At 35.1% G+C, this 16,742-nt stretch overlaps 2 protein-coding genes across 4 annotated transcripts in view; one reads left to right on the forward strand and one right to left on the reverse strand.

Moving 5' to 3' along the window:
• Window positions 1-5,791, forward strand: part of LOC111811349 (ABC transporter C family member 2) — a 37,866-nt gene extending 32,075 nt beyond the window's left edge. For all 3 annotated transcript variants that reach the window (XM_023698156.2, XM_087118246.1, XM_087118247.1), the window contains 7 exons: window positions 47-426; window positions 888-1,068; window positions 1,155-1,478; window positions 3,925-4,681; window positions 4,756-4,877; window positions 4,950-5,195; window positions 5,290-5,791. In XM_023698156.2, the coding sequence (XP_023553924.2) occupies window positions 47-426; window positions 888-1,068; window positions 1,155-1,478; window positions 3,925-4,681; window positions 4,756-4,877; window positions 4,950-5,195; window positions 5,290-5,418 (2,139 nt within the window). In that variant the 3' untranslated portion in view covers window positions 5,419-5,791. The remainder of the gene's footprint in view (window positions 1-46; window positions 427-887; window positions 1,069-1,154; window positions 1,479-3,924; window positions 4,682-4,755; window positions 4,878-4,949; window positions 5,196-5,289) is intronic.
• Window positions 5,792-8,621: 2,830 nt separating this feature from the next.
• LOC147789188 (polygalacturonase-like) lies at window positions 8,622-11,158 on the reverse strand. The gene is made up of 6 exons (XM_087118248.1): window positions 10,862-11,158; window positions 10,640-10,717; window positions 10,468-10,523; window positions 9,944-10,172; window positions 9,363-9,611; window positions 8,622-8,717 (listed from the first exon to the last, which is right to left on the reverse strand). Exons 1-6 carry the CDS (start codon window positions 11,156-11,158, stop codon window positions 8,622-8,624), a joined length of 1,005 nt encoding a protein of 334 aa, XP_086974374.1.
• Window positions 11,159-16,742: the final 5,584 nt, after the last annotated feature.

The following is a 16,742-nucleotide window of genomic DNA, read 5'->3' on the forward strand; positions in this document are numbered from 1 at the left end:
TGAGTTTTTTGGTACTATTCTCATGTAGTCATCCAACGATCAACAGGTTTTTGAAAAATGCATTAGGAAAGAACTAAGAGGGAAAACGAGAGTTCTTGTGACCAACCAACTGCATTTTCTCTCCCAAGTTGACAGAATTATCCTTGTTCATGAAGGTGTGGTGAAGGAGGAAGGGACATATGAGGAACTTTATGAAAATGGCGAGTTGTTCACAAGGTTAATGGAAAGTGCAGGTAAATTGGAAGAGGAAAAGGAAGATGGTGAAACCAATGATACTAAAAAATCATCTGAATTTCCTGCTGATGTGATGGTAAATGATTTTAAAAAGGATGCTAATCCTTCAAAAAATCGCAAAGCACAAAAATCTGTTCTTATTAAACAGGAAGAAAGAGAAACAGGTGTCGTCAATTGGAACGTTTTAGTGCGGTAAGAACTTTTTACCACGAATCTCATTATCCAATTTTGTGTTTGTTTCTAAAATATGTGTGTGTGTATATATATATATGTTTTAGTTTTCCAAAGATATTCTTCTTTCTTCTTGTATAGACTAGGCGGTCTTTTGTTGGTAGTGATAATAGGATTTTGTATAGAAGGGTCAAGTGGAGTACACTCTTCGTAAGGATCGAGTTATAATTTTCTTTATTTCAACTAAGGAAGCGTTGCGTAGGGCTTTTGTTCTCGTCACTCTGGGTTCCAATCTATACTACCTCAAGGTCGTGAAGTTTAAGCTTCACAAGGTCAATGGTTATTCGTAAAATTTCTTAAGAGGAGGGTGACATCCCTTTTGGTTTAAAGCATAGCCAAGAAAGATACATTTGAATGTTTTAGAATCTAGTTTACTCCTATTGGGTTGATGATCCTGAACAAGTTGTTTTGGTTCTTTTAAGATACAAGAATGCATTAGGAGGCCTATGGGTGGTTATTGTACTCCTCTTATGCTATGTTCTATCAGAAACTCTTCGAATATTTAGAAGCCTATGGTTAAGCAAATGGTCGGACGAAGGCAATATCGATCCTAGTGAAACATTGTACTACAACACGATATACGCGGGCCTGTCATTTGGTCAGGTATGAGTACAATCAACTAATAATTTGTGCATACTACATTATTAACTTTTGATGTAGCTCAAGCAAAAAATAACTTTTGATGTCAGGTAGTGGTGACACTGTTGAATTCTTATTGGCTGATCATATCAAGCCTGTATGCAGCCAAAAGGTTGCATGATCTAATGCTTACTTCTATTTTAAAAGCTCCAATGGTATTCTTCAACACCAATCCACTTGGGAGGATAATCAATCGATTTTCAAAGGATCTTAGTGACATTGACAGGAGTGTTGCCTCGTTTTTCAACATGTTCTTGGGGCAAATTTCACAACTCCTTTCTACATTCATCTTGATAGGGTTCATGAGCACTTTATCATTGTGGGCAATCCTTCCTCTTCTGTTATTGTTTTATGCGGCCTATTTATACTACCAGGTAACTAAAAATCCTTATTCTTTTGTTACTTTTACAAAAGCATTAGTTTAGATTAAATGTTAACAAGATACTTCAAATTGAAATTGTTTCAAAACAAACCTATGCTGGTCTATTGTAGTAATAAGGCTGTCTCGCTATTGTGAACGAGAATATTAAGTGTATTACGCGTAACTTATCTTTCGACGATACAAAAAATGGCTATATGTTTAAGTAAAGGTCTTTCAAAAAAGACAATTTGTTAAACTTACTGTTGAAGGAATGGTCGTGATTTAGGTAATATTTGTGTAATCTCATTAAATAAGGGAATACCTCCCAAATTTAGATTTATTGTTATCTAGTATCTAAGGATTTAGTTAGTCTTTCTGTATTATAAAACATGCATGTACCTCTTGGAAATTTAATAATTGTATAAAACATGCATGTACCTTTGTTATCTAGTATCAAAGGCTTGTATCGGAGTCATTCTATTATGGGAGGTCTTATTAATTAGCGTAACCTTCATAGTTATCAGACTTCCACCTTGACCAAATTTATTCAGAGCCTTCATAGCTACCGTTCTTCCACCGTGGCCAAGTTTCATTCAAAGCCTTCGTAGTTACCAACCAGTAATGCATTAGCATTGTACAACAATCAATGATCACGTTAAAGAGTATTCATAGTAGGAAGGCCGCAACATTAGCATTAGCATTTGTATCGAACTTCCACTTTTTGTATTAACCCTTTTGAGATGTGTCAAGTTGGCTCTTGGATAAACTCTGGTTTTGAAACCCTTTCATTGAAAGCGTCTTACACGTTCCAAAATTACCTAATACCCTTTCATTGAAAGCATCTTACACGTTCCAAAATTACCTAATAGTCACCTTTCTATACAAAAGTCTACCCATGAGAACTAATATAATGTTATTTTCTCCTTGTCATGTTGTGTTTTCAAGACCAAAGCTCGAAATGTACGATTGGAATTGCTAAGGAATTGAATGACATAGTAACCTAAGGGAACAATCATCCTTGCACCTGTGTCATTTCTTAGTTCCTCAAATAAAGATGTGTTTTGGTTAATATCATTTTCACATGCGACATCCTCATTTGAGATTTGAGAATTATGTTTCCAAATTTGTTTCACAGACTCCAAGCCTTTGATTTTCAGTGTGATACTTATGAATTTGCCTGATATACTCGTATATCTTTTCTCATTCTACTCCTTTTACCTTTGATTCATAGTGATATATGGAGACCCTCAACTGTTTCATGTATTTGTGATGATGCTCTTTCGTTTTTTACATTATTGTACTCGAGTCACATGGTTATTCCTTTCCAAACAAAAATTAGATGTCTACCTTCCGCTCGATCATTCCGACCCAATTTGGAATCAAAATCAAAACATTTTGAATTGACAATGCTAGAGATTATTTCAATCAAACCTTATCCTCGTATTTTTTTTATCTCAAGGCATTATCCATGATTCTTCGTGCGTTATTACACCTCAGCAAAATTGAGAGGCCGAAAGGAAAAATGAACACCTTTTAAACACTACTCGAGCATTGCTTTTTCATGGAAACATGCCAAAAACTTACTAGGGAGAGGCAGTTCTTATTGCAACTTACGTGATTAATTGTTTCCCATCTCGTGTCCTGAATAATTAAGCCCAATAGAATTCCTCAACTAATTTCGTTCTTACTTTCGAACATCAATCGTCTCATACCCCACATATTTGAGTGCACTGCCTTTGTTCATGTTCACAACACTCAATGAGGTAAACTTGAACCAAAAGCAATGAAATGTGTCTTTCTATGATATTCTTCGACCACAAAGTGGTACAAATATTACATTCCTACATCTAAAAAGTCTTAACACTTTAATTAATGTGATTTTCACAGAGCATAAACCGTTCTTCTCTAAGGCCTCTCTTCAGTAGGAGAACATAGAGATTGGGGAAGGTCCTTAGGAAACTATTAAACCCCTAGACACTAAATAACCAACCCACAGAACCAGTTATTGAGTTCACGCTTAGTACCGATTCTAATTATGAGTCCATCCCTACTACCGCAAAGTTATTAACGGAACCATGAACTCCAACTCCAATGCCAGATCCATTGTTCTCTCAGGTATATGCTAGAAGCTTAGATATTAAGGTAACAATACATATATAATTAAGGATGAGGTTTACACAGATATAACTAAGGTCATTCCTTCAACATTGTCAAGTTGCGGAATATCATCCATTCCCTGCTTGGATACTAACTCATAAAAGGTTCTAGCTTTTAGCTCTATTGGTTCTCGTCTCTCTTTTCCCTCTCCATTCACTTTTTTGCCCCATTTTATGTATGAATTGAAAAGTTTGTTTCTTGCTTTCTTTTTTTTAGGTATAACAATATAGCATATTTTAAGGTTTCAATTATGGATATATAATCAAGGATTAACTTCTTGCTTTCTTTCTTTTTCCGTACAGAGCACAGCTCGAGAAGTAAAGCGTCTAGACTCCATAAGTAGATCTCCTGTTTATGCACAATTTACTGAAGCTTTAAATGGCATTTCAACTATTCGTGCATATAAAGCTTATGATAGAATGGCTGAGATTAATGGGAAATCCATGGACAATAATATTAGATTTACGCTCGTAAACATGAGTGGCAATCGATGGCTTGGAGTCCGTTTAGAAACCATGGGTAGTCTTATGATATGGCTTACAACAACCTTTGCTGTGATGCAGAATGGCAGGGCAGAAAAGCAGCAGGCATTTGCATCCACCATGGGTGTTTTACTTAGCTATGCTTTAAATATTACCTCTTTGCTTAGAGGTGTACTAAGGCTCGGAAGTGCGGCTGAGAACAGTTTGAACTCCGTCGAGCGTGTTGGGGCGTACATAGATTTACCTTTAGAAGCTCCATCAATTATTGACACCAATCGCCCCCCTCCTTGGTGGCCTAATTTGGGAGTTATAAAATTTGAGGATGTTGTCTTAAGATACAGGCCTGAGCTCCCAACAGTGTTGCATGGTCTATCTTTCACAATTTTTTCGTTTGAAAAGGTTGGAATAGTGGGACGAACTGGTGCAGGAAAATCAAGCATGTTAAACGCCTTATTTCGTATCGTTGAACTGGAAAGGGGGAAAATATTGATAGATGGTTTCGATGTTGCAATGTTCGGGCTATTAGATTTAAGAAAAGTCCTTGGGATTATACCACAGTCACCCGTTCTTTTTTCAGGTAAACGATCTATAATTGTCCAAAATATTAGAGTGCCACTTTCTACTTTGTTAATCCTCTCTTACTTTGTGTAGGAACTGTACGGTTTAATCTAGATCCATTCAACAATCATAGTGATGCTGATCTTTGGGAAGTTTTGGAGAGGGTACATTTAAAGGATTTCATAAGGAGGAGTACGTTTGGCCTGGACGCCGAGGTACGTTGCTTGAACAGTGTGAAATATATATGTGTTTGGTTATAGGAAAAACAACAGATTTATTGTTTATAGGTTTCGGAGTCCGGGGAGAACTTTAGCATTGGACAGAGGCAACTGCTAAGCCTTGCCCGAGCGCTTCTTCGTAGGACGAAAATTATGGTTCTTGATGAAGCAACTGCGGCTGTTGATGTTCGAACTGATGCTTTAATTCAGAAAACTATAAGGGAAGAGTTCAAATCTTGTTCAATGCTTATTATTGCACACAGATTGAATACCATCATAGATTGTGATCGGATGCTTGTACTTGAAGCTGGTCAGGTAATGTTGGTGTGCTAATACATTTTAAATTATAAAGAGCTGCTTTGATTTTGCATTCTGATTCAAGCCTGTGATATTACCTCATTCTCTTCAGGTTTTGGAGTATAACACTCCCAAACAACTGTTATCAAATGAACAAAGCGCTTTCTCAAAGATGGTTCGGAGTACAGGAGCTGCCAATGCCCAATACTTACGTACCTTAGTTCTTGAACCAGCTGGATAGACAACATTGTTACTTGATGCTGGCTATTAAATTGTTGTGAAATCATCGCATTCTTGCACTAATACATCATTTTTATAGAGATTTGTGACATTGATGTACAAGTTGAGCTTCGGATTTGAGTTGAATTGAGTTAGAAATCGCGAGGAAAATGAAGTTGAACACCAAGACGATCATTGAAGAAGGGTGATTGTAGTATGTTTTCTATTTGTTTTAATCCGTTTTCCAGTTTTGATTCAATTTAAGTCCTAATTAAGAAGTTTGAGAGAATTTTAGCTAGAAGCGGAAGGAAAACTAAGGCTTTGAACATCACAACACATTAAGTAGTTATTCTAGGTAAGTTGTTGCACAATTAAAAAAAATAAAATAAAATAAATGCAGTAAAATTAAAATTAAATTATTAAAATAAAATTACAAGATAAGGAAAAATGGATTTGGATACAACTAAAGAATGAAATAGGCAAGACTGAACAATGGAAAGAAAGACTGAAGTTTCACAATGGCTCTCTCTCTGACTGCATACCTCTCGAATGCTTCTCCACCTTGTCCTGTAACCTACGAACACTTGAAAAAGAAAACAAAACGGGGTGAATTTATAAATATACCTAGTAAGTATCCTGCTTGTAGGAACAACTTACGTCACTACTCATTGATTAGCCTGAGACTTGCCCAATTGTTTTGCAATAGACATATTTGTGTACTACGATTCAATGAGCCAATTTGGCTCTAATACCACTTATCACAATCACATTCTTGTGGAGCGAATTTATAAATATACCTAGTAAGTATCCTGCTTGTAGGAACAACTTACGTCACTACTCATTGATTAGCCTGAGACTTGCCCAATTGTTTTGCAATAGACATATTTGTGTACTACGATTCAATGAGCCAATTTGGCTCTAATACCACTTATCACAATCACATTCTTGTGGAGCAGGATAGCGATTTTGCGACACTTATTCTAACCCAATGAACAAGTCAGCAGTATGAAAATTGTAAGTCGTAGACAATTCGGGCGTTTGATTGAGCCTTGGTCATGTTTGAAAGAAAGTATTTTTTTTTTTTTTTTTTTTTGGTGTTGTTGTTGAAGAAAGCAATGTAATAAACTAAAAGCAAATAAGCAATAACTACAACTTTTATAGTATATAACCCGGGTAGGAAGAATTGACGACTAGTTTCATCACCCTATAATACATTTTGGAGCATTTTAACCCTGGAGGGTGTAGACATGATTTTGTTGACAGGTCATGCCCTTGCCCCCGTACTAACACAACAAGAAAAGTAAATGTCCATCTAACATAAAAGTAAGTAAAGGAGCTTGAAACAGGCATGCGGTCGTGTCCAATACGTTTTGGACAAGCATCATTGGAACATCTGACACGCGACCGTAAGCAACACCCCTTGGACAAACATGATCGTGACACCTTGCTACTTGACTTAAGCTCACATCCCATTGACATTTAAAGGGAAGAACATAACCCCAACTCGTCGAATAAGAGAAAGATCTAAACACCAATGCCACTTTTTGATGTAGGTGAAAATGAGACAAAGCGGCCACTATCCAATGCGAGTCTTGTGAAGGAGAAAATGTTGACAAGTGGCCAACTATAACAGCTTCCAATGAAGCCAAATAACTTGAGTACACATTCTCATGTGCACCGACCTCGATGGTCCAATTACAAAACACACCCCGAGTCCAAAAGTGGGATTTTGGGACAAAAAGATATCACAAAGACTTTATGGAAGCTACCCTGCTTTTTTTAGAATACCATCACTGTTGGCACCCAACATACACTTGATCCACTGACCACGGTGAAGGCTCGAGTGAACAACTTTGGCAAGGCCCAGTGCTCTTATCCAGCACGAGTGGCGTCCAAAATCATTCTTCACCGTATCTGCGGATGTAGACATCCAAGCGGTTGATATGAGTGCTAAAGTTGGACTAGCTTTCGCCCTCGAGCCATGATAGAACAATTTTACTCGCTATGGCTGGAAGAATTAAGGTAGAGTTTTCTGGTACATAGCCCTAAGTTGTTTGTTGAGACCTTGTTTATACGTGTTGATCAAGTCTTACCCGTTGTTTTGGACTGTAGAAATAAATGTTAAGACATGAATTGAGCAGCTCAGTTCAATAAAGACATGAATAATAGTTGGTTTGTCCTATCACGCTAATTCAACCAAAGGAGGATCCTAAATTGTGATTCAACTTCCTAGACATGTATATTTCTATCCTAACAATTTGATCACAAAATATCAAACATGCCCAAGTCAATTCCTACCAGTAATGTTTAAAAAAAAAAAAAAAAAATCGAATTGACTATTTACATGCTCGGTTTTACCTTTACCCATTCCTCAAGCTTAAATCACTACAAATATCATAATTAGGTCCTAATTCATGTAAAAAAGAAAAGAGAGAGAAATCAGTAAAAAGTTTTAAAAACAACATACATATATACCATCCTGATATGAATTGACTTGGACATGTTTGGTATTTTGTGATCAGGTTGTTAGGATAGACATATACTTGTCTAGGATGTTGAACCCACAATTTACAATCCTCCTTTGGTTAAAATTGAACAAAAACATTAAAGAGTTTAAAGGATGGGGTTTAGATCAACCATTAATTGTTAGTTCAACTGAACTAACCACACGATCAACTTCTACCTTGTGACCATTCGGACATGCGTGTGGGGAAGGCTTAGATAGTCTGATATCACCCTCGTTCAGCACATTCTAGGCCTCGATTGAAATTGGTTCCTTCACCAAACTTCAAGATATCTCGAACTTGAACACGTCGGTACCAATTTCAGCAATTAACATATTACTAAGAAAAGAGATATTGAGGCTCAAAATCATGGGGTTAACCAAACTTACCCCAAACTTCGGTGACTGAAACTTTTTTCCATTTGAACGTTCTAGCCCTCAGTTCACTATGATTTCACCCACTTTGCTATGAACACTAAGAGCCGTCAATTATACCTTATTATCCAAAAATGAGAGGAAATTTTTAGGATTAAACTCTCTTTTTTTTTTTTTTTTTTTTTGGGTCCCAAAACCGACATTTGTAATTCAAATTTGATCGATCAATCCACTGTGTTTCAATTCTAAGTCCTTTATGAAAATGTTGCAATCACCGTAAAGCTGAAGATCAAGAGTTTGTCAATTTCAATAAAGAGAGTATTTCATGAAGGAAAGGTTCACTCTTCTTAATAGTTCATTTCTTTGTTCCTAAGATTGAGCCCATAAATCCCAAATTCATCTCTAGAGAAGTCTTGTCCAATGCCGGATGATAAAGAAAAGCCCTAAAAATAACAAGAAAAATATGGGTAGATGGCCACAAGTCTCAAAGGGAAGTTATTGCCAACAAAGTGGGTCTTAAGTTCGAGTTCACTTGCAAATAAATAAGTCTACCCTAGTTTTCATAAGAAGGAACTATTTTCAAAATAGCGAGAAGGAAACATGACAATACATCATACGGTCTCGATCATTGGTTCGTAATGTGAGATTCATATAGAGGCTCACGGTGGCTTTTTGACTGTCCTCCTGTGGAATTTATTTGCATGGGTCAATATTAAGCTGAACTCTTAAAAGGACAAACTGCTGTGTCTAAAATAATGGGTAGATTTTATTAAGATGGTTAATGATGTGGTTGAGCAAACTAAAAGTTACCAAAAGGACTCTAGGAATAAGAGTTATTCTAGTATAATATTTAACAACTATAGGAATAAGAGTTATTCTAGTATAATAATTCATTGAGATTTTCTCGTTTTGTGGGAACACTTAGACCTACTCCACGACTGCAATTGTTTTAAATCACTAAATACCATACCATAAGAAAAAGTTTATTGAGTTTAAAATTTTGTCAAAGTTGTTTTATTTTTAAGATAGAATTGGTAATTAATTTATAAGCCCTCTAGAGCATTTTTATTATCCTTTAATTTTAGTACCAACACGTTAAGCGGAAAATTAGATTCGTCTGCTAGGCAACCAGAAGGTTCAACCACACCAGAGGTTGTTCCTTCGGCATTTTTACATGAAGCTTTAGCGATGTGATTCTCGTAAGTTAGGTTTATGTCTTTCAAGCTTAATCCAGCGCAATGGTTTATTGGGCTACAATCAAAATTGATTGCTATTTCAGTGGCGGAAGTTCCCTTGATGTCTTCGTATGTTACTTCGCTAACTTTAACTCCAGAAGCCTAATCAGAATAAAGAATAACGATCAAAATATGCTAAGAAAACGGATAAACAAGGACATCTATAAACTTTTTTACCACCTAAAAACTTCGTACCATATTAAGATATGTGAGGGTAACCGAGTCCGCAATTTATTACCCATAAGTGTAATTTAATGTAACAAAAAATAATACTAATAATTTAGCACCCATTTTAAACCAAACAAATTTCAAGCCATCAAAGATAAAATAAATCGATTATTTATAAAATTAAAAATTTGAGTTCTATTCAAATGTAAGGTTAAATATAATTAGAAAAAAAAATTAACTTGTGTGAGATTAATGAGAAAATATACCTGACCAGGGCAGTCTTCCTCATGTGGGTAGTAATTTTGATCAATTATGATTGGATTTTTCACATTATCCATAATAATGTGTTGAAAACAAACTTTTGTAGCAAATCCACCGCTTGGTCTTCCCCAAGACTTAATCCTTACTCCATTCTGAGTCCCGGTGAAAGTAGATAATGTCACTGTAACGTTATGCGCTCCATCCTCCTCGGCCTTTATCCCCAAGCTCCCAATGCTACAAATACATTCAATAAAATACCAAATTTTTCATGAGGTTCAATTTTCTCACTTCAACCTAATATATTAAATAACAACTTTGATCCAAAATAATTTTAAAATAATTTAAATCTTTTTTCTCACCTTCAAAATAACTTTAGGATATATTTTTAATGATTCAAATTTAATTCAACGTTTAGGTTTATCTTTTAAAATTTAGTGCGACAAATTTATTTAACCCTTAAAAAAAAAATTCTAAACATGTTCGTCGTAATCTAGCTACCTGATTCCATGTCCAGGTCCACATGTAATACTTTCCATCCACAAGTTGGAGGTCCCTGGACTGATTGAGATGCAGTCGTCGCCGTTGCTAAATAGGATGGTCACATATGATGATTATTCCACATGGATGCCATCAGTGTTTGGACTATCGTCTGCAGCCGAGACATTCACTCTTGTCATATGCACTTTTTGACACCCACTCACCACAATGTTTAACTTTTGGCTGTTAATTGAAGACAATCCATTGATGTTCACGTTTCGTGCATCATATATTCGAAGACTCTGTCCATTCAAAAGAATCCAAAGCAAGATATAGTACAAATTTAAATTAATATTGTAATTAATGGACTCATTTTCTTTCAACTCTCCGCTAAAGAAAAATTTTCAAATTTTATTTTTTATCTAGCCAACTCAAATTTTGCATACCGTGGCTCCAGTGGGGCAACTCTTCCCCGAGTGTTTACAATTCCATAACGCAGTTCCTTGCCCATCGATAATATCGCCAGTAATGGAAAGCCCATCTATGTGACTAAACTCAATCCAAGATTTAGTCTTAGCTAAAACTTGAATGTCCGAGGAAGCCACAAGAGTTCCATCAATGAGAACAGTAATAACATTGTTCTTACAAGGCCCATTAAAGCTCACACTTCGAACGTAGAATATACCCTTGGGAACGTAAATAGTGGCCGGTGTAGACGAGTCACAAGCCTTAGCCCATGTCATTTGAAGCACAGACGAGGCATCGGTCTTTCCATCGGGCTTGGCACCGAGGCTAATAATATTGAATGTTAATTCAGCAGCCAAGGCATGGTTACAAAACAGAAATAGAAGGGAAAGAAAAACATAAAAGGTTACGAGAGGAGCGAAAGAAAACTTAATGATACAAGGCCTGGTGATAAGCATGAGAGAGAGAAAAATGAAGCAAGTGATGGGAAAATGGAAGAGCTGTGGAGTCATATTTATAGGTTAATGCTTACCCTTCTAACTCTAATTTGAACTTACCCGTCTCAAGAACTATTCTATTCTTGTTCTATTTAACAATTATTGTTTTTACACCCTTTAACCAATTTTGATTAGGCATGTCACGTGGGTAAATCTCTGCCTCTTGCCAACCTTTTTAAATTGAAGGCTATCTTATAAGATAAGACACTCATTGCCATTTTAATGACCATCTCTCATTTTTAGTTTAGTTGAATTTAAAAAAAGTTTCTTTGTCAATATGATTTTATTTTTTATTTAACTAAAAAAGAGATGGGGAGATCTAAGCCAAAAAAAAAAAAAAAAAAAAAACCCTAAGTTTTCCAACCGCTTATTTTGTAAAAAAGATGTTTAATTTTAATTGTTTGTGTCAACTAAAGAACTATGCAATGTAACAACATCCGTTTCATTGATCGGGCTTCTCAACCTCCTACTGTAATAATAACAATTTCCTAATACTTTTAGGTGTTTATATTTGTAGATATTGATTCTATATGGATTCTCTATTATAATAAAAATAATAAAATATTCTAGAAGATAGTATGGAGAAAATACTATCATGTATTTTTCATAGTCTTTTTTATTTGTAGTATGTGATGTAATATAGAGTCGGTGACTTTTTATTTGCAAAGATGTCACACAAACAAAGAGAAGCAAAATTGTTTGTCATATTTGGAACTATCCAATAAATTTACAAATGCACCACACAAAGAAACAATTTAGGGATGTTACACTTTTCGAAGTCTCAAAGTCTATCGTTGATAGACTATATCGATGATATGCCGTTTTTATATGAATCGACAAAATTTTTATCATTAAAGACTTTTCTTTTACCGTCTCTCACTTATCGAAGTTCTCTTTATAACTCTTGAGGTAGATAAAAGTATCGCATTGACAACTTTCATCATTTCTGTCTTTATACTAGAGAATGTTTAAGTGTTTTTCTTCCGTCTCTATCATAAAGTTGTGCATAGCTCTAGGGTCGACCATTGTGCTCTTGGCCGATCTATGGTTAACCTAGTCCTCAATGTACATAAGACATTGACAATTTTGTCTCTACAGCTCTTTTCTTGAAAGCAAATAGGTACTTTAAGACCCCCAATGCAGGGTTTTCGACGGTTTGGCTCGGAAGTCATGAAGGTCCACTGTTTGTGGGTATTCAGATTCTCGATAGACCACCTCGTATATGAAGCTGGACGAGGACCATTGATTGTAGTTGTTGTGACTGTGAAGTCCTTGCCATGGATTTCTACCCATTTTTTGGAGGATTCATAGTCTCCTCCTACTGCTTCAAGTCTCCCATTGTTGGGATTTATGCTCTAAAGTTTTGTAATTAATTATTTAATAATTCTTTTATTCGTAATTTTATATTATCGCTGGTATGGAAAATCCAAGATGTCACGGCACGAATTCTGAGACTTCGAAACTCGGATCGAAAGTAAAAAGACGAAAGCGAAAACAAATAAAAATATAAGTAAAATAAAATAAAATAAAATAAGAAAATGCAGTAAAATTAAAATCAAATTAAGTTAAGCAATTCCACATTAAAATAAAATTACAAGACTTCCAATTTGGGGAAAATGGACTTGGATACAACTAGAAAATGAAATAGACAAGACTGACAAAATGAAAAGAAGGACTGAAGTTCCGTAACGACCCCCTCTCTGACTGCATAGCTCTCGAACGCTCCTCCACCTTGACTCTGCAACCTGCGAACAACTGAAAAAGAAAACAAAACGGGGTGAATTTATAAATATACCTAGTAAGTATCCTGCTTGTAGGAACGACTTACATAGAGTAACTAATCTTCGATCTCTACCAATTGATTAGCCCGGGACATGCCCAGTTGTTTTGCAGCAGACATGTTTGTGTACTATGATTCAAGGAGCCAACTTGGCTGTAATCCCACTTATCACAATCACATTCTTGTGGAGCGGGATAGCGATTTTGCGACACTTATTCTAACCCGATGAACAATTCAGCAGTATGAAAATTGTAAGTCGTAGACAATTCGTACGTTTAATCGAGCCTTGGTCATGTTTGAAAGAAAGTGTTTTAGAAAATGTAAGCGAGAAAAATGCGCAGAATCTTTTTTTTTTTTTTTTTTTTTTTGCTAGAAAAAAATGTTACAGGCTAAAAGCAAATAAGCAACAACTAAACTTTTATAGCATATAACCCCGTAGGAAGAATTGACGACTAGTTTCATCACCCTGTAGTACATTTTGGAGCATTTTAGCCATGGAGGGTGTAGACATAATTTTGTGGACAGATCATGCCCCCGTACTAACACAACAAGAATAGTAAATGCCAATCTAACATGAAAGCAAGTAAAGGGGTTGGAACGGGCATGCGGTCATGGACAATACGTTTTGGACAACCATCGTCATTGGAACACCTGACACGCGACCGTAAGCAACACGCCTTGAAAAAGCCTGACCGTGACACCTTGCAACTTGACTGAAGCTCACCTCGCCTTGACAAGGTGTGTAAGTTGTAAGGTTAGTAGGCAAGATCTCGCTCCTTATGTGAATTATATGCATATGTTAGCTACGTCTTACGATCTAATCAGGTTATAATTGGTTACCGTACCTAATAACTTAGATTTTATTGCATGATGATAGATTATGTGCCCTAAAATCTGAAGTGGTACTTGACGAGGGGGTAGAGCAGGTAGAGCCTTGACTGAGACCGACCCTGCTCAAATTCCTTATAAGGAAAGGCACGCTAAGAACAAGTGTCGGAATAACTGGATACCATGACACTACAATCTATGATCCAGGCCACTCAGGTAAACTAGGGTAACATAAAAATGTTGGATCGGTATGGCAACCCTAGAGGGGGGTGAATAGGGTTTTAACGATAAAAGTGTTTAAACGTGATTAATTTTTCTAATGATGAAACTTTTTACAAATAAGTAGAAGATGATAATTACTATAACAAAGTAATTCAAGTCAAAACAATAATCAAGTAGAACATGCAATAAATCACAATAATAATTTTGAAATTAAATAGGAAAGAGTTAGAGAAAATGACACCGTAGTTTTATAGTGGTTCGGTCAAACTCGACCTACTCCACTCCCCAAGCGCCTCTTGGGAATTTGAATAAAGAACTTTCTCGACTCTTTCCACGGATCTGAGCCAAACCGCTACACCGCTCTTTTTACGAGTTCAAGAGCAAACTCAATCCTTTCCACGGCGCAGGATCAAACCGATACAAGTATTTGAGTTTGATAATAACACACTACAACTCTCTAAAAGGGTAGATTTACAATTTGGGATACTCACAACTATTTCCTCACAATACAATAATAATCCCTCTCAAGAATAAGATGAAAAGAAATAAACTTGTAAGCTTGGAGAGAGCAACAAACAATGGAGACTTTGAACAAATGAGGATTGGAGAATGTATGTAAGTTGTGTGTTTTAAAATGGGGGGAATATGAGTTTATATAGAGGAGAAAAGTGGCAAAATGTAGGATTGAATATTGACCCTTGGATTGTGTTAGGAACAATGAAAGGTGGAGATTAAAAGTAAATAAATAAGAAAATTTTCTTAATTCATTTATTTCAAAATTTTAATATAATAGTAATATAATATAATAATAATAATAAAAAGTTATGTGAGTAACGGTCAAATGAAATTCAAAATTTATTATAAATATAATAATATAATAATAATAAAAATCGATGTGAGTAATGGTTAGATTCAAATTTATATTTTGTAAAAATAACTTTATTTAAAAATATAATAATAAGAAGAAAAAAAAAAAAACTCCACCATTTGTTACTCTCCCAAAATTATAAATGTCATACTTTGATATATTTTGATTTGTCCATCATTTTGATTTTGCTGACACATATCACGTTGGGTATGTTGTCTCGATTGTAATTTCTTCGTTTTAGCTCTAATTTGAGTAATTGAAAGGTCGTTGAAATCGTTATTCCCGACCTTATACTGTGGACAGTTCAAAATACTGAAAATAGTTAATAATTAAAAAGTAGGTTTGTTATCATCAAAACATCAATTAATTAATTGAAATTAATTAAAGTGAGATCAAGAGCAAAAAAAGCCAACAATCTCCCCCTTTTTGATGATGACAAACCATTTCAAGAAAAACTCATAAAAACCAAGGTAATACACCATCCATATAATAATACCAATACATGCTAATATATCATCATAAATTTTACTGAAGCATATTCTCCCCCTATATTAATGCCTCAAGAAATTTTGAAACATCAAACAAGTAAATGATTCATAAATAATAAAAGAACAAACTTATAGCATATTTTTGTTAATTTTCTCCTCCTTTGTAATCATCAAAAAGAACAATTGAAAGAGAATACATTTAAGAATGACATAATGGCTCCCCTAAAAACATGCATTAAAAAATTATAAAATTCAAGATATATCAGAATGAATAATACCAAGCTCAAGCCTATTTTTGCAAAAACTTTCTTCATTGAATGGCTTGGTGAAAATATCGGCTAGTTGATTATTAGAGTTTACAAAATCAAGAATAATATGTCCATTTTGCACATGCTCTCTAATAAAATGATGTCTAATGTCAATATGTTTAGTTCTAGAATGATGAATAGGATTTTTAGTTAAATTAATAGCACTTGTATTATCATAAAATATAGGCACACTATGAAACTTTAATCCAAAATCACAAAGAGTTTGTTTCATCCAAAGAATTTGAGCACAACAACTAGCAACCGCAATATATTCCGCTTCGGTAGTAGATAAGGCAACCGAATTTTGCTTTTTACTAAACCAAGAAACTAAGGAACTACCAAGAAATTGACAAGTTCCATTAGTACTTTTAGGATCAAGTAAGCTTCCGGCAAAATCCGCATCAGAATATCCTACCAATTTAAATTCAACATTTCTAGGATACCACAATCCTAAATCAATAGTTCCAAGCAAATATTTAAATATTCTCTTAACCACATATAAATGAGATTCCTTAGGACAAGATTGAAATCTAGCACAAAGACACACACTAAACTTAATATCGGGTCTACTAGCGATCAAGTAAAGTAAAGATCCAATCATACCTCAATAAGTTTTAATATCCACACTTTTACTTTTTTCATCCTTGTCAAGCTTAGTGGATGTGCTCATGGGAGTTCTTGCAATCTTACCTTTATTGAACTTGAATCTTTTGAGCAAATCTTTAGTGTATTTCTCTTGATTGATGAAGATACCATCCTTGAGTTGTTTGATTTGAAGTCCAAGAAAGAAACTAAGTTCTCCCATCATACTCATCTCAAACTCACCATGCATACATTTAAAAAATTCTTCACATAAAGAAGGATTAGTAGA

This window comes from Cucurbita pepo, chromosome 15, assembly GCF_057944985.1.
Source record: "Cucurbita pepo subsp. pepo isolate OVF chromosome 15, ASM5794498v1, whole genome shotgun sequence".
Lineage (NCBI taxonomy): Eukaryota > Viridiplantae > Streptophyta > Magnoliopsida > Cucurbitales > Cucurbitaceae > Cucurbita > Cucurbita pepo.

Coding starts and splice junctions, on each gene's coding strand:
- LOC147789188 (XM_087118248.1), bottom strand. CDS start 11,158: ATGACATGGGCTAAGGCTTGTGACTCGTCTACACCGGCCACTATTTAC. Junction 10,718..10,861: donor GTTGCCCCACTGGAGCCACG/GTATGCAAAATT, acceptor TTGAATGGACAG/AGTCTTCGAATATATGATGC. Junction 8,718..9,362: donor ATTTTCCGCTTAACGTGTTG/GTACTAAAATTA, acceptor TGTTATTTTTAG/GGCTTTTCTTTATCATCCGG.